A 16,792-nucleotide genomic window follows, 5' to 3' on the forward strand; every position below is an offset into this window, starting at 1 on the left:
CCCTGGCCAGCCAGCCCCTCTTCCCCCGCCTGACCCTGGCCAGCCAGCCAGCCTCGTCTCCTCACCTCGAAAGAGATCTCATCGAAGTAGAGTCGGTCGCACATGTCATAGTCTGTGCTGACCGTCTCTGGATTGTAGTTCACCATGATGGTCTTATATCCCATCTGCAAGGGGGAGGGAGCGGCGTTTAGCCACGTGGAGGGCAGAAGAGACACAGCCAAAGCCCGACCCAGAGGCCGCCTCCGGCTGCTCTGAAACAGCTGCCAGGATCCTGCCTCGGGGCGGGCCGGCGCGCCAGGGCCCGGGAAGCAGCTCCAGCGGGCGAGGAGACGCGTGCCCTGCCTGGGGTACAGTGACCTCCGGGACCCTCCCGCCCCAAAGCCCTGCAAGGACGGAGGGTGGGCACTAACGGCCTCCGCGAGGGTGAGGGCAGGCGGGGCAGCAGAGGGCCCAGGGCGGGCGGGCGGCAGACGCCGAGCACGGACCTTGCGCAGCTGCCGGATGCAGCCCACGGCGCACCAGTCAAACTCCACGCTGGAGCCGATGCGGTAGACGCCGGAGCCGAGCACCAGCACGTGAGGCGCTCGGAAGGTGAGGTCGTGGGTGGCGCCCCAGTAGGTCAGGTACAGGTAGTTGGTCTGTGCCGGCCACTCCGCCGCCACCGTGTCGATCTGCTTCACCGCGGGGCAGATCCCCAGCTCCTGCCGCAGCTTGCGAACAGCCAGCTCTGTGCTAGAGGGGGAGAAGGGTCAGAAACCAGGCCCTGGGGCTGGGGCACGGACTGAGGGGAGGCCGGGCCGGGGCAAAATCCTGGGGATGCAGGTGAGAAGTCTCCTTGCTTCAGTCTCTGGCCAGTACCAAAATTCTGGCCCCCCCTTGTCACGGACCTCCCCACCCCCCACTCCGCCGCCACCTCTGACCTCAGGACGGCAAGGGCGATCTGCTTGTCTGAGAAGCCGAGGCGTTTGGCCTGCTGCAGCAGGTCTGGGGGCAAAGGCTGCCCCCGGTGTTGCTCCAGCAGCTGGGCGTGCACGATGATGCGCTTCATCCGGTGCAGGAACCAGCGGTCGATGCGCGTGAGTCCGTACAGCCGCTCCACCGAGTAGCCGGCCCACAGCGCGGCTGCCACCACGAAGATCCGCTTATCGGTCGGCGTCTCCAGCTCCTAACGGGGGAGGGCAGACGATGCGGAGCAGTGTCAGGCCGTCAGACACGTGCCAGGGCCAGAGGTGAGCGCGGGCCGTGCGTCAGGGAGTGGTGCAGGCGCCCAGCGGTCAACACCCTGCGCAAACCGGTCGCCCCTACCAGCTGTGAGCACATCCTGCAGCCCCAAGCCCCAAACCGACCTAACGACGTGTCCTCGGGGAATGCTCAACGGCACCGCACAAAACTCTCGGCAGACCAACAGCAGCGGCCGCCCAGGGATGGCTGCCGTGGGCCAGCGGGGCCGCCCTGCCCTGCCCGCGGGCGGGTTTGGGGGGGCCCACTCTGGGGGCGACGCGGGGAGGGGAGCGCTTACCATGTCGCTGACTGGCTTTACCGTGTGATCAAAGCCCACACAGTTCTCATCCACCATGCGCAGGGCCTTCTGGAAGGCCTCCTCAAAGGAACGCCCGATGCCCATGACTTCACCTGGAGGGACAGAGCGGAAGGACTGAGGGGGCGGCGGAGAGACCCCCCACGATGCCTCTAGGACAGGGGAGGTCCCCAAGGCAAGTGCTGTAGGGATTTCTGTATTCCGCTGAGGAATCGAACACTGACAGCTGTTCTCTTCCCCCAACCATTTTCCACTTTGTATTTATTAGTGAATAAGCAATTTACACCTAGAAATACTCCAGGTCTGTATATGCTCAAATTCATTTTTTTTAAAAGATTTATTTATTTATTCATATAGAACTGGGGTACAGGCCAGAGATGCGGAGGGTGAGAGGCTTCACCAGAGACAGAGTGGGGAGCAGAACAGGCAGATAGACGAAGTACACTGCTGAGGGGAGCAGCGGGCGGGCCAGGAGAGGTCTGCCACGCCATGTGGTCACCTCCAGGGCAGGCGGGGATCGAACTCATGCAGAGTGGCTTTAGCTTCTCAGTGCTGTGCTTTAACCCGCTGCGCCACCAGGGAGGGCCCCCAAATTCATTTTTATAGGAGATTAGATTATAGGAGACTAGTTCTATTTGGTTAGACTATCTCATATTTCACAATGATTCAAGATTTAAAAAAAAAAAAAAAGTATTTATTTGTACATACAAGAGCTGGGGTGCCCGCCAGAGGTGTGTGTATGGGGTTGGGGGGTGGCAGTGAAAGGATTCACCAGACACAGAGTGGGGAGCAGAACAGGCAGATCCACTGAAACGCTCGACCGGTGGGGTGAGGCAGGAGAGGTCTGCTGCGCCATGCGGGTCAGCTGCCTGCCCAGGGATTGTGCCTGCCCTTGTGCTGCAGGGGCTGTGGACAGCTTCATAGTGCTGCATCTTAACCTCCTGTACTACCAGGGAGGCCCCTGATTTAAGCACCTTGTTTGAATGTTACAAACGTTACTCGAAAAGATCGTATCCCAGGCCTGCTTGGTGGCTCAAGGGGTTAAGTCGCAGCACAGTGAAGCAATCCATGGCCTGGCCAGGGAATATGGCGCGGCAGACCCCTCCTGCTCACCTGCTGCTCCCCTCAGCAGCTTACTTCAGTCAAGTCAATCCACCTGTCCTGCTCCCCACAGTCTCTGGTGAATCCTCTCCCTCCCCACCACACCTCTGGCCTGTACCCCAGTTCTTGGATGCATAAACAAATAAATGTAAAAAAGAGAAGATCATATTCCAAGAATACTTGAATAGATATAAAAGATTCAAATGTCGCATCTAGGAATTGATCTTTGTCTTATTTTCAATCCATTCCTTTTAGCCACAATTTAGTTATGGCTTCATTCCCATGTTTATTAAAATTTTCATATAACAGGAATTCATCTCCAGAAGGAACAACTTGGCAGTCTTGTAAGATTTCTAAAAATTTGGAAATAATATCTGAGCTTAGACTTAGTTGCTTAAAGGCTACTACTGCTCTTACTGAAGTATGGAGCACCGTGAGCTGCTCTGGTCTTTTATGCTGCTGACTCTTGGGCACATGTAAATGTTTGCTCTGGGTGAAATGCATTAGGAGACAGGCTGAGGTAACTTATAGAGCCCCTGAGAAAGCAATCAGTTTACTTCAGTCAGTTCCATCATGCTGGGCATACCCCCTCGAAGCTGTTACGCCCAGCCAGAGTTCACTAGTTTTACACAGAAGGCCTCTGGTCTTAAACATGGTGTTGAGAAAACACTTCCTTTAGCGACCACAGCACAAAGTGTCCAGACAGAGAGATAAGCCGAGTCTGGCAGCCATGCGCTGCCTTGGGTTTAGAAGGGCTCACAGGAAGACAGTTGTTTCTCTGAAATCTCAGGATTTAAAACTAGCATGGAGAACAGTATGTCACTGGCATTAATAGCCCAGTGATGAGGTGGCGGGAAAGATGCCATGAAATGCAGTGGGTGGCATTTCACAAACTGGTCTCACCAGTGACAAGCAACCTGTGTAGCAGAGGGACAGAGACTGAGGACCCAGGCCAGGCCTCCGGGTTCTGGCTCTGCCTTACGCAGTCACACTCTCCTCCATGGGTACCTCGGTTTACTCCCTTGTAAACAAGAGAGATGAGCTTGTCTGAAGATGATTGGCCACCCCACAGGCTCTGACATGCCACCTGGAAATGGAGGGGGCACGTGCCCAGCAGACTTCCAGATGCCTGAGCCCCACTTCTGATGAGGCCCACTACTGTGGTGTGAAACGCCTCTATGAGTTGAGGAAACGTGTTCCCAAGAAGTGGCTAAAACAAAGACTGAAAGGCCATGCCAGGAGCTCTGACATCGTCGAGATCTGGGGAGGGTCTCTTGGGGTTCATCTCTCTTACCGACACTCTTCATGCAGCTCCCAATCTTGGTGCTGACGCGCAGGAACTTGCTGAGGTCCCACCGAGGAATCTTTACCACACAATAATCCAGGCTGGGTTCAAAGGCTGCTGTGCCCCCCGTCACAGAGTTCCTGGGAGCCATGGAGTGGGGGTGTCAGAGAGACAGTGCGGGAGATGTCAAGGGCAAGTTTCCAGATAGCTCTCTCCAGCCTCACACATCCAGGCCAATGTCTACTCATCCCCTTACCCCAGAAGGATGTCTTCACTCCCGACCCTTGTACCTGAGCTCAGGCAGAGGGATGCCCAAAGCTAGCTTGGCTGCGACATAGGCCAGTGGGTAGCCGGTGGCCTTACTGGCCAGGGCAGAGCTGCGAGAGAGCCTAGCGTTCACTTCGATGATGTAATACTGCAAGAGGGAGAACAGAAAAAGAATCAACAGGTCACCACCCTGAAAGCGCTGCCTCAGAAAGGCAAGCCTTCCCCCAAAGGGGGAGGATCACAAAGGCTTCTCCTCCCTCATGGCCCAACCTTATCAAAGTCAGACCTGGCTTCTACTCCAGGGACGATGGCGCCTCCTGACCTTGAGGCCCAACATTATAGAAGCTAGAAAACCAGCTGCAGGACTAGAGTCTTACCTGCTCAGATTCAGGGTTCAAGGCATACTGCACATTGCACTCCCCCACGATGCCCAGGTGCTGGGTCACCTTGATGGCTGTCTGCCGCAGCAGCTGGTACTCCCTGTCATTCAGTGTCTGGCTCGGAGCCACCACTATGGACTCGCCAGTGTGGATGCCCAGTGGGTCCAAGTTTTCCATGTTACACACCTGCGAGGGGAGTCAGGAGAGGTAGGGGGCGGCATCGACTCCTGTGGCCTGTGGACCTGCCCCCATCCTGTGTGGGGGGCAGTGGACCCCAAATCTCAGTCTGGGCTCTGCTTAAGGTGCCCACGCTGCCTGATATCGTCCCACCCCCGCCATCACTTACTGTGACACAGTTGCCGTAGGCGTCTCTCACCACCTCATACTCAATCTCCTTCCATCCCTTCAGGGACTTGTCTACCAGCACCTGGCTGGTATGGGCGAAAGCTGGGGCCACGAGAGCAGAGAGCTCCTCTTTGTTAGATGCAAAGCCGGAGCCCAGGCCGCCCAGGGCAAAGGCCGCACGCACCAGCACAGGGTACCCCAGTCGCTCGGCGGCTGCCTGGGCCTGCGGCGAGTGAAGAAATGAACAAACAGATCAGGCCACTAAGCCTTGAGTTCTTGCTGCCCAGAGGGTGACTGGACCCAGAGAAGATAAGAAAGGAAGAACACCACCCTGCTGGACCTTCCCTCAACGACCCCTCGAACCTGTTCAAGAGAATTTGCGGCCTCACTGGGAGCCACGTGCTCCCCGATCTCCGCCATCCTGGAGGCAAAGGCGCGCCGGTCCTCGGTCAGCTCGATGGTCTCCACAGGTGTGCCCAGGACCCGCACCCCGTAACGAGCCAGCACACCGGCCTTGGTGAGTTCCACACCACAGTTCAGAGCGGTCTGGCCCCCAAAAGTCAGTAACACACCATCTGGGCGCTCGTTACGGATCACCTGAACAGGAGGGAGGAGTAACAGGCTCGAAGAGCTTGAGGTAGCTCATCAGAGAACTCTCAAGACCAAGAGTTATCGCAGGGCCCCGACCCATTCAGATGTCCCCCCAGCCTTACCTGGGTTACGTAGTGAGGTGTTATGGGGAGGAAATAGACCTTGTCAGCCAGCCCCTGGGAGGTCTGCACTGTGGCAATGTTGGGGTTGATCAGCAGCGTCTGGATGTTTTCTTCCTTCAAGGCCTTAATTGCCTGAGACAAGAATGGCCCATCAGCCTCCAACGGCCGAGCAGAGCTGTAAGAGGCCTCTTGCTGGCACGTCTCCCCACACCCCATTTACTCATAGTCCCTAAGAACGGACCCCTACTCCTTACCCCTCACCTTCCCCCAGACCCCCTTGATCTCCCGGCTCATTGCTTCCCTGTGTCAATGTTTGCGTCTCTGCCCTTCTCCAGATTCTGCCCACTCCCCAGGGCCATCCTCCAGGAGGGCAGGTGTGGACACATCCTACCTGAGAGCCTGAGTAGTCAAACTCTCCAGCTTGGCCAATGGAGAGGCCCCCTGAGCCCAAGATCAGAACCTTTCGGGGAGGTGGAAGCCCAGAGCCTAGGGTGGGAGTCCCAGGAGGACAGAGGCGCTCGGTCAGCCGCTGTCGAACTGCAAAGGCAGAGAAAAGTCACAGGACGTTGGAGGGGAATGAGACCCAAGGGCTCATCCGGATTAGCCCCTCACTGAATACAAGACTCCGGGACAAGCGACGTATCACGAATCTAATGGTGGCAAGGGCAGACCCTGGACTCCCAACTCTGGAGTCCTATCAGAGGAAGAAGCATAGACCGAGAGCTTTGGCTCGGCGGCCGTCCCACCCCTCTCCCATCCCTTTGCCACTCTACTACATGTAAAGCGCCCCACCCTCGGCCTCCTACAGCCACACCAGTGTCCTGGGACACGCCCGTCCCATTCCCACCGGAGCCAACCCTAGTCTTAGTTCCACACCTCCATTCTACCCGGGTGCTTACCTGTCTGGCCTCCAGGGTTCCCAGCTACAGCTTCTTTCACAGTGTCCAGGAAGATATCAAAAAGCAGTTCCATATCCGAGGGGCCAGCTTGGTGCTCTGGGTGAAACTGGACACTGCGGATGAGATCAGATCACAAAACCTGTTATCACGGGTGTGGGCCCGGGCAGCCATAAAGAGGGGGAGTGGGACAGACGACTGGGGTCCATGACTGTTCTTAACTTCTCCATCTCCAAGTCCCTGGGGGCTTCAAGCCTGCACAGATCGCGTGTCCCTGCCCGAATCACCCAGGCTCACCTGAAGAAGGGCAGAGTGTCGTGTACAATGCCTTCATTGGAGCGATCGTTGGCATTGGTGAAGAGAGGATGCCAGCCTGCTGGCAGCGAGTCTGTTTCTACTGCAAACCCATGGTTCTGGGATGTCAGGAAGCAGCGCCCAGTGCCCACCAGCAAGCACGGCTGATTATGGCCTCGGTTGCCGTACCTGGAGGTGGACGTGTGCCGAGTGACAGCTCTCCTCACCGTCCCTCCACCCCTCACCAACCCCAGCACCTGCTGACTCCCACCCAGTCCTCTTTCAACACTAATAAACACAACTCTACCCTCAACCCCAAGGCTCCCCACCCTGCTGTCAAAGTTGGGGCTCCTCCTTATACAAATCCTACCTCATCTTGTAGGTCTTGGCCCCAACGGCTAAGGCCAATAGCTGGTGTCCCAGACAGATCCCGAAGACAGGTCGGGGATTAGGCTCAGATAAGATGCGGCTCAGCGTGGCTACCACAGTGGGGTAGGAGGCAGGGTCACCAGGGCCATTACTCAGGAAGAAGCCTTCATGCTCTGCAGAGGGGAGGAAAGACGACCTCAGGACCTTCAACTCCAGAGACAGACTGCAGCCCTCACCGCCAGAGTAAAAGCCTTATCGCCATCTTCCTCCCCGCCACTCATGCTGACTTTCAGCAACTGGACCGACCCCAGCTGCTCACCACAGTTGTCTAGTGTGTGGTTCCATGGTACCACAGTGACCTCGGCGCCACGCTGGCACAGGCATCGGATCTGATTATATTTGAGACCACAATCCAAGGCAAGGATCCGCGGGGTACCTCCTGCATTGAATACCTGCGGGGCCTGAGGAAGAGAAATACAGGTGATGGCTGGCAGCCGTGACCGCTCGGTATAATAGGTATGTGCACACCAACCTCCACTCCAAGGCCTCTTCTGAGTTTCCCTCAAGTGTGCATCCCAGTCATGGCAGAATTACTCCAGTGCTGAGCTGGTCACGCTCTCACACGCTATCTCCGTACCTTAATGGAGACCTCTGGCACAAGGGGGCGGGCGTTGGGGTCCAAGAACGGCAGGGATGAAGGCTCTGTCCCATCTTGGACCAGCTTTCCCAAGAGAGACCCCTGTTCTCGCAACTTCTTAGTCAGCTCCCGAGTGTCCACGCCTGTCAAAATACCACTCTGAGACCAGGGCCCCCACCCCCCAGTCATGTCATGCAGGTGGTCAGACCTCCGCGAGCACTTTCACTCCAGAGCCCCAGTCAAAATCCTGGGCCATCCTGGGCCTCTGTCACCCAGTATTCTTGTCAAAGATTACAGCAGAATTGAGCCACAACTCTAGATAAGTCTATAGATAAAAGTACCCCCCCCCCCAAATGCTACCTAGATACTACAGGAGTATTATCAACAAAATGCAGCCTGGACTACCTGAAAGGGCAAATGGGCTGTTCTCCCCGGCAGGTTACAGAATCCATAGATTAGGCAGATATAATACATGGACATTAAGTACAGCTTTAAATAAACAGTTTTTCAAAGTAGGTAACTAGGAAATTTTAAACACTACGTGGACATTTGGTGATATCAGGAAGTTAACTTTTTAATGTTTTTTTTAAAGATTTATTTATGCATACAGAACTGGGGTACAGGCCAGAGGTGTGGGGGGTGCAAGGGTTCACCAGAGACAGAGCAGGCAGCAGAACAGGCAGAAAGACTGAAATATACTGCTGAGGGGAGCAGTGGGCCAGACAGGAGAGGTCTGCCGCGCCAAGTGGGTCACCTCCCTGGCCAGGGATGAAACTCATGCTGGTGATAGCTTCATAGTGCTGTATGTTAACCTGCTGTACCACTAGGGAGGGCTCAGGAAGTTAACTTTTTTTTTTTTAATATTTATTTATGCATACAGACCTGGGGTACAGGTCAGAGTCGCTGGGGTGGTGAGAGGATTCACCAGAAACAGTGGGGAGCAGAACAGGCAGACTGACGAAGCACACTGCTGAGGGGAGCAGCAAGTGAGACAGTGGAGGTCTGCTGTGCCATGTGGGTCACTCTGGGGCCTGGAATTGTACTTGCACTGAAGTGGCTACAGCTATCTTGTAGTGCTGTGCTTTTAACCCTCTGCACCACCAGGGAGGGCCCAAAGTTAACTTTTTAAAGGTAAGTCTTACAAAGGATTTCTTTTACATAGATACTGAAATATTTGTGGATGAAATGATACAATGTCTAGATTTGCTTCAGAATAATCTGTGGGGTGGTGGCTGTGGTGAAGTAACTGTAACCCTGTGTTGATTACCTGAGCAAGAGCTCAGTTCATTTCCCCGGCCCAGGTCCCAGGTAAACCCTCCAACTGAGGAACCTTCCATCACAACTGTGGACTCGAGTCCCAGTCAGGCACAGAAATCTTGCTTTTCTTCCTTCCATGCAAGTACCTGTGCTCTGCCCAGACCCACCTGTGTCGGGCCTTACCTTGCAGGCCAGGTATGCCATGCTGTTGCAGCCACTCGTGCAGGGTGTGGGTGGCACTCCAGTGGCTGGGCGTGGGGCAGCATTCTCCCACCACTAGGCCTGCCACGTGAATCCCCGAGGATTCAAACCACTGTTGATGGAAGGAGACTGTGAGGCGCGGGTTCCGCATGCCTCCCTCTGGCATCTTCCTCTATACAGTCCTGTGCTCGCCAGACCAAGCTGCCTGCCACTCCTGCACCCAACACCTCAAGCTCTTGCCCTTTTCCAGCAAGGCTGCCCCATGTAAAATACCAAACACTGGGGCCCAGGGTGTGTGAATAATAATTCAAACCCACAGACGTTCCCTTCCTCCTTTCTTTTATCCAAAACGAAGACCACAAATCCCCTTCTGTGATGCCAGCCCTATTCATCACCACAGCCCTGCCTCCTGAGAGTTCACCTAAGCTGGCTGAATTTCCACCTCCTTGTTATTTACACTGTATCACTGGTGTGTCTGTGTCTTCCTCACAGAATTTTGCTCACAGAAGAGCAAAAGTGTGTGACACACGTAGCAGCCACTATTTCCTGAGTGTCCGCAGGATGCTGGGTGTTGGAACAGATGGGGGTGGGAGTAGCATGAATAAAGACAAGTTGCTTATCTTTGTGATTTTAATTTGCTACTTAGGGAGACTAAAAATGAGCAAGCAGCAAGTAAACAAGGTTATAATTACACAGTGTGGTAAAAACAGTAAAGTAGGAAGGTGAACAGCACCTGACTAAGTACAGGTCAGGTACGACACTGGGACGGTATACTGTGTAGCCCTTAGGGGATTATTAAAGAGAAATAACATTAATTTGCTACCCAACAGACAGACATTTAGTAACTAAATACAGAAATTCTCAGGTAGCTTGTGTGGGAGGGAGCAGTGCTTTTAAATTACTCTTAGTGGAGGGAGATTTAAGGAAGATGGCTGTTACCGTCCTCTCGGGATCTGAAGAATAGCGTGGTGAACCTGGCCAGGTAGCCTAGTCTGCACCCAGAGTACCTGTTCTGGCAGGGCCTCAATTTTGCGGGTTTGGAAACTAAATTTTGCGTGCTTAGAGTTGACAAACGTTAACCAAGACACTGCATCAACCAGAATACAATGCAGTTACAGCTTTTTGAAGGGCAATAGTGTTTTCCAGGAATAGCAAGTGTGTCCCTTATCTAGAGCTCACTCTCCCTAAGTGTCAGAGTGATTGTGGAGGCAAATTTAGAATTAAAGACTCAACATGTCGGGAACCTGGCCCAAATGAGTTGTGAGGAACACTGCACCTAGGCTCTGGAGACTGCCACATTAACTTGTGTTTCTTTATTGCTGGAACCCTCAAAGGGTAATTCATATTCAAGTCAGAAGAGAAAGAATTGGGAAAAACTTCACGTGGGATGATAAGTTTCCTTACCTAGAGGTAACAACTTTTCTGAAAATTGCTAGGCCAGCAAGCAGGTTTAGAAGATAACGACCTTCATTCACTGATGGAGGAGGTGAAATGAGACTATCACTGGGAAGGTGTGAGTTACTGTCAGGTCTCTTGTCCAATAATCCATATAACCTTAAAGCTTTGCTCCCATCCATCGTAAGACTCCCCGTCTAGAAATCTCCGCTAAAAAGTCCACTGAAACCTCACCAAAGTCGGTTTGGTCTCCAGCACTCTGAGCTGGTACTAAGGGCCCCGCCTCTGTGTAAAGATCCACTCCGGTGTATCTTTTCTCTCTAGGACGCCTACTAGATTGTCAGAGCCTTCACCTCAGTAACAGACCGATTTGAAAAGAACTTAAGAGAAAGCAATGGGCGTGGCTACCTTGCTGAGACCGAACTCATCCACCTCATCCGGAGGGATGCCATAGTTGCCAATCAGGGGGTATGTCAGCACTAAGATCTGTGCTTTGTAGGAAGGGTCAGTCAGGGCTTCGGGGTAGCCGATCATGCCGGTTTGAAATACTGCAAGAAATAGGCAGGGCATTCTTCAGAACACCGCCCCTGGAGACGAGAAGGTCCGAGCACGATCCTTTGATCGTGAGGGATGAAAGGGGCTGGGGGCCAGGCTCCCGGATACTGGGTGGGGGTGGGGGTGGTCCAGGTAGGAAAATGGCAGGGTCTGGGCAGGGCAGACTGGGCGGAGAGAGCAGTGGGATGAGGTCGGCGGCCGGCCGGGTTTGCTTACCCACTTCCCCGGCAGTCGATACATCGGCCCCAAAGGGCTGGCCCCGCAGGACCGACCCGTCCTCCAAGACCAGGGCCGCCATAGGAACGGAGCTCAGAGGCGGGGGCGAGCAGAGACGCGGGAAACACAGCACGCCCCAGCCGGTGCTGGACCCACGTGAGGACTGCGCGCCCGGAGTCGGTCCACGTGGCCAACCGCGCCGGAGGCTGGAGCGCAGGCGGTGTGCAGGGCGCAGGAACCTCGGGCTCGCTGGGTGGCGGCCGACTGCGGCGGCGCGGGCTGCGGGCGGCGTGCGGGGCGGGGCCGGGCACGTAAGGGGCGGGGCCGGGCGGGAGTCCTCGTCCTGGGGGAAACCTGCAAAGCCCAGCCCACCCCTCCGAAACACTCCCACCGCAGCCAAGAAACACACAACGCCAGGGCGCCTTGCCCCTTAAAAAAAAAAAAAAAAAAAGTATTTATTATTACAATTAGCAGCACAAGTAGGCTGCTACTAGTCGAATCCTGGCTTGGGGTGTCCACAACATTCCAAGCTTGGATGAGTTTCTATCGTCCTTTGGGTGGATCCACCAGCCGGGGAGGCCTGTCAAGAAAGCACATCTCCCTGGCTGGGTGAGAGTCACTGATCAAGATGATCTTTGGGTCTGTGGGCACCGACACATATATGGTTCAGGAAGCCTTGGCTTTTCGGCGTTGGGTCCCCCAAAGCAGGATGGAGATGGATAATGTGGTGGATCCCAGAATCCCGAAGAACATCAGCAGCGAGAAAGAACCCTGTGAATAACAGACCAAAAAATCTCATCCGGCATCACACCAAAAGGTAAAGTCTACCCCCCATTTCTTTACTAGTATTGCCCCCCTCATCCGGGGCAATTCTTCCGGTGTCCTTATCTGCGCCAGCTTCCGGTCTGTGGGCTCCTTTCAGAGGGGCTCTTGGCTCTGTGCATTCCTCCTATCCCCAATCCAAAGGTCAACTTCCTCACCTGGCGCATACACTTGTACCCATGGAAACCATCAGCACAAACACACTTCGAGAGACCAGGACCATCAGGTGCACAAGATCCATTCTCAGGACACATTTCTGGAGTCACAGAGAAACAAGTTACTGCCTTTCATTAGGTGTGTTTCGCAAACATTTGCTTCAAGTTAGATTCTCTCAATTTGAGGTCAAAGGTGGACTGTAGCTAATCAGAACAACACTGCAACAATAATAATAAAAATATTTTTTAAGACCTTTTCTTTCCAAGAAGTTAGAAACTCAGAAACCAGAATAAAGGGCAGTTAAAGAACTTTACTATCTTTCTGTAGGGTGGAGAAAAGGAGGCGAGGCAGTTCCCGGAAGGGCGGAGTCACACAGTATACCTGTGGCTCCAGTGCTATTGCAGAGATTCTTTTGCCCTCGACAGGTTCGGTTGTCGTTATAAATGGTGACTGTCTCCCAGGCCCCGATACCTCCAGGACACTTGACATCTGGTGGCAGTACCCTGAGCAGAATGGAGTTGTAATTGTAACATGTAGCCCGAGGTGGCTGAGCTCACAGCACTACCCCTCTGATTCTCTTGCCAACCGACAGCCTTACTCACAGAGTCTGGAGCTGGGTGAAGCCACGGAAGGCACTAGCCAAGTCATCCTTGAGGGGGTTCTCTAGTAGGTCTCTGAAAATCACACTCTTGTTAGTACTGAGCGCGAGGAGCACACTCTTTTCCATTTACACATCTTTCTAGACTGGTAATGGGTGCTGATTCTGAGTGATCCAAATTTAGTGATTGACCTTCGTGCATGGTTTCAGGAGCCCTCCTCAAAGACCTTCCCATCAATCCTTCACCATATTCACCTTCTGGGGAAGACCAACCAAGCACTTACATGATGACAGCAGTATGGGCCTGAGGAAAGTTCGGACCAGTGTCCTTCAGAGAACAATTCTGGAGATCCAGCCTGAAGAAATGAAGCATTTAGTGTAACTATATGCCTCTCCTCTCCATCCCTGGTAAGCGAATACAGCTCCCCTTTCAGCTAATATTCATCGAATACAGCTGTGTTCATTGTCACACACTAGGGGCTAGATATTGTAACCCTGCATTGTCCAATTCAGTTGCTACTAGCTGCATGTAGCTACTTAATTTAGATTTAAAAATTCAGTCTTTCATTTTTACTAACCACATCTCAAATGTTTAATAACCACTAACATGAGGTTAGTGGTATCACTGGAGAGTAAAGATACAGAATATATCCACCATGGCAGAAAATTCTATTGGCTAGAACAATGTATCTGTGCATATACTGAAAGAAGTGTATTTTTTGTCTAGGTTAGTAAAGCTCACATCATATGAGTATCAGATCTTCAAATAGAAAAAAAAAATTAAGTCACCATAAATGAAAATTTTTTCCATGTACATTTTGTATCATAGACTGAATATAAACTACTATTCAATGAGGATCATGATGCATAATTTTCCTTCAATATTTACTGCTGTCTGTTCCTTTTCGTCTACAAATATTTACTGAATGCTAACTAATGGCAACAATTAAGAGAGTTAAAAAACACAGACTTAGCATCTTAGTTTTCAAGTTGCTTACAGTGTAGTAGGAGAATAAGACCATCACCAAAAAATACAAACAATACAAACACAGAATTACAGTATCAAAGAACTCAAGGGACAAAGGATAGGCTTCCTCAACATTGTTCAGATAGGCTTTTTTCAATTGTGTCACCTTGGCAGGGAGAGTCAATCAAGGCCCTGGGGGCTTCAAGAGAAACCCTTACCACCATTAACAAAAAGAATGAAGACTTCCCAGATTGAAGGTCATCTCCAGGAATAAACTTTTTATCAAAGATACTTATCTAGGACAAATACCTAGAGCATTTGTTTTAGACATGTGAGACACCCCTCCTCTGTCCATGAAATAAAGGCCACAGGCTCCCATTCCATTTATTAGCTCAATAATATAAACCCTGGCCTATCCCATTTACTTTAAAACTTAGAGCAATGTAAATTCTCCAAATGCATGTAATTAAACATGTGTTTCTTTTCTCCTACAATTTGGTATTAATTTGTTTGTTCTACCCAATCTCAGAAGCCACAGAGGTGGGGGAATTTTTACCCCAGTGGCCCACCAGTATATATAAGTAAATTTGAATGGTACAGACACAGGATTAGAGAAAGTAAAAATGTTACCAATTTGCTAGTAAGTACAGGTAGGGAGCAATCACAAAAGATGTTGGAACTCCCTGGTTGTGCAAGGGGTTACAATGACACATCACTAGAAGCTGTTCACAGCCACTGCAGCAAGAGCTAGAGCCCAAGGGAGGTGACCTACACAGCAGACCTCTCCCCTCTCGGCCAATGCTCCCCTCAGCAGTGTATTTCACTAGATCTGCCTGTTTTGCTCCCCACTGGCCTGCACCACAGCTCTTGTATGTATAAGTAAATAAAACTTAAAAAAAAAAAGATGTTGGAATTAAAGGATGGAGATGTATTAATTTGGTGATGGAACAATTTTAAGTATGGAGAGAGGACTGACAAACAAAGGTGTCCTTTGGAGGTAGGCTCAAGCCAGGTCCTCATGGACAGTGTGTTGGACTCATAATCAGAAAGGGTATCTGACAGATGAGTTGGGACTAATGGGATAGATAGCTCATGGTCTGAACTTTATCCTGGGGGGCATATGGTTATAAATATAATGTTAAAGACAAGAAAGCAATAATGGAAATAATTTAATCTTCAAAAAGTGTAATGCAAGGTATTTAGGTAAATTAGGTAGAGGAAAAAAAAAGACATGTCATCTGAGTCTGAAGTGAGGGTGCATTCAAGAGGGAATGTTTAAAAGAATGAGAGGTATCCACATGTACCCGGAACTTGAACAGAGGGCAAAAGACACAGAAACATCTAGTTCTGAAAGACAACTGCATGGTGGTTACAAGCTGAAGTCACAGAAATAGATGGATTCTCTCTCAAGGGGGGCAGAATTTAGTACTAACCTGCATAAGGGCAGAGGAAGAGTTTGTTTCAAACATGAATTGATCAGAAAGGCACAGGGCACGGGGTATCCTTTCAGACACAAAGTAAACAATCCAAAGACTTGATAATGTACAAAATAACAATGTTCATTTTAAAAGGAAGCCTTAAAACTCTTGTATTGTTTGTTTTAAACAGCCAACCATCACTCTAATACTGTTTCAACCCGGAATAACTATGGGCTTTTTTTTTTTTTCAAGCCAAAAATGCTATGACAGTTTTAGAAGTTGATGTTTCTAAAATAGGCACCAATGTTTATCATAAGAACCAGCTGTGCCAGCCTGGAAGGTTCAGCTTGCGAACTGCCAATATCCAGGGATTTCTTCATCTCACCCCAAGATGGTGCCCTCCTGGTTCAGGCAGCAGCGGGCGTGCAGCACTAGCGCAGGGGTCTGCTTGTTACAATAATTGGCCACTTCTGATAAATTTTGTACACTCCCAGGACACTGGATGCATATCTGCAGAAGACAGAAATAGATTAGCATTTAAGAAAGAAAAGCCAAGAAAAGAACAGGGACCAAAAGTTAACTGCAGTACACCTCTCTGGAATTCTCCATCCCGGTGAGGGGGGGGGGGAGAGGGAAGTGTCCCACTATTTTTATCAGATTTGACCAGATGTTTTTCGTCCCCTAGAGCCTGGCCCAAACCAGCCCGCGAGAGACTTTCTGTACCAGATAAAATCCTGTCTTTGAGGATCACTAATCAAACAAATGTATTATGCTTTCTCCGGTGACTTCTCAACCTGACAGCCCCAGTTTGGAGTAAAAGAACATAAAGAACCCATCAGGCATTACAGGCAGCCCTGCCACCGCTCAAAACGCGGCGCTCGTGCGAGGCGAGCTTGCAGAACATCCAGGGACATGTCTGTACAAAGAACAACTTCAAGTTATTCAAAGATTGAGGAGATCAAATTTCAAAGGCCTTTGGACGCTGGCAGGGCCAGAGAGCCGTAAGCTCAGCGCCGCGTGATGCTCCGGAGCAAGAGCTGGCTGGGCTACGGCAGGGCCCCGCGGCCTCAGGGAAGAAACCCGAGCCTGGCGCCCGCTGGGCACAGGGGCGAGCCGAGGCGGGCTAACGGGAGCCACGGCTGACCAGCAAGCCGGCTTCAGCTCGACCTCTAGCTTGCTTCTGTACCTCGGGTAGCGCCAGAGCCCCTTCCACGCCCAGAGCGAGGAGCAGGGCCGCAGCCCAGGGAACCAGGGCCCAAGGGCTGCCCGGCCAGCGAGGGGCCATTTTCCGATCCCTGCGTCCTCAGCGACTCGCGAGACGGCGTCCTTGGCCCCGCCCCTCCGGGGCCCCGCCCCTCGGGGCGTGGCCCCGTCGGCCCGGGG

General features: G+C 52.1%; 2 protein-coding genes across 2 annotated transcripts in view; both read right to left on the bottom strand.

Moving 5' to 3' along the window:
• Positions 1-11,692, bottom strand: part of CAD (carbamoyl-phosphate synthetase 2, aspartate transcarbamylase, and dihydroorotase) — a 21,663-nt gene extending 9,971 nt beyond the window's left edge. The window contains exons 1-19 of the mRNA XM_004686362.2: positions 11,449-11,692; positions 11,086-11,225; positions 9,265-9,394; positions 7,825-7,967; positions 7,507-7,648; positions 7,189-7,360; positions 6,822-7,007; positions 6,528-6,640; positions 6,020-6,165; positions 5,629-5,760; positions 5,279-5,512; positions 4,917-5,138; positions 4,568-4,756; positions 4,214-4,338; positions 3,933-4,063; positions 1,520-1,632; positions 921-1,165; positions 486-732; positions 66-164 (exon numbers count right to left, since the gene is read on the bottom strand). Coding sequence (XP_004686419.1) covers positions 66-164; positions 486-732; positions 921-1,165; positions 1,520-1,632; positions 3,933-4,063; positions 4,214-4,338; positions 4,568-4,756; positions 4,917-5,138; positions 5,279-5,512; positions 5,629-5,760; positions 6,020-6,165; positions 6,528-6,640; positions 6,822-7,007; positions 7,189-7,360; positions 7,507-7,648; positions 7,825-7,967; positions 9,265-9,394; positions 11,086-11,225; positions 11,449-11,530 — 2,991 coding nt within the window. The 5' untranslated portion in view covers positions 11,531-11,692. The remainder of the gene's footprint in view (positions 1-65; positions 165-485; positions 733-920; positions 1,166-1,519; positions 1,633-3,932; positions 4,064-4,213; positions 4,339-4,567; positions 4,757-4,916; positions 5,139-5,278; positions 5,513-5,628; positions 5,761-6,019; positions 6,166-6,527; positions 6,641-6,821; positions 7,008-7,188; positions 7,361-7,506; positions 7,649-7,824; positions 7,968-9,264; positions 9,395-11,085; positions 11,226-11,448) is intronic.
• A 197-nt stretch (positions 11,693-11,889) lies between these two features.
• ATRAID (all-trans retinoic acid-induced differentiation factor) lies at positions 11,890-16,727 on the bottom strand. Its single transcript, XM_004686045.2, has 7 exons — positions 16,596-16,727; positions 15,795-15,919; positions 13,309-13,380; positions 13,029-13,100; positions 12,808-12,929; positions 12,429-12,526; positions 11,890-12,219 (listed from the first exon to the last, which is right to left on the bottom strand). The coding sequence occupies exons 1-7, from the start codon at positions 16,692-16,694 to the stop codon at positions 12,115-12,117; spliced, it is 693 nt and encodes a 230-aa protein (XP_004686102.1). The 5' UTR covers positions 16,695-16,727; the 3' UTR covers positions 11,890-12,114.
• Positions 16,728-16,792: the final 65 nt, after the last annotated feature.

The sequence above is a fragment of the Condylura cristata genome, unplaced genomic scaffold (assembly GCF_000260355.1).
Source record: "Condylura cristata isolate star-nosed mole 26May11 unplaced genomic scaffold, ConCri1.0 scaffold00020, whole genome shotgun sequence".
Taxonomy (NCBI): Eukaryota; Metazoa; Chordata; class Mammalia; order Eulipotyphla; family Talpidae; genus Condylura; species Condylura cristata.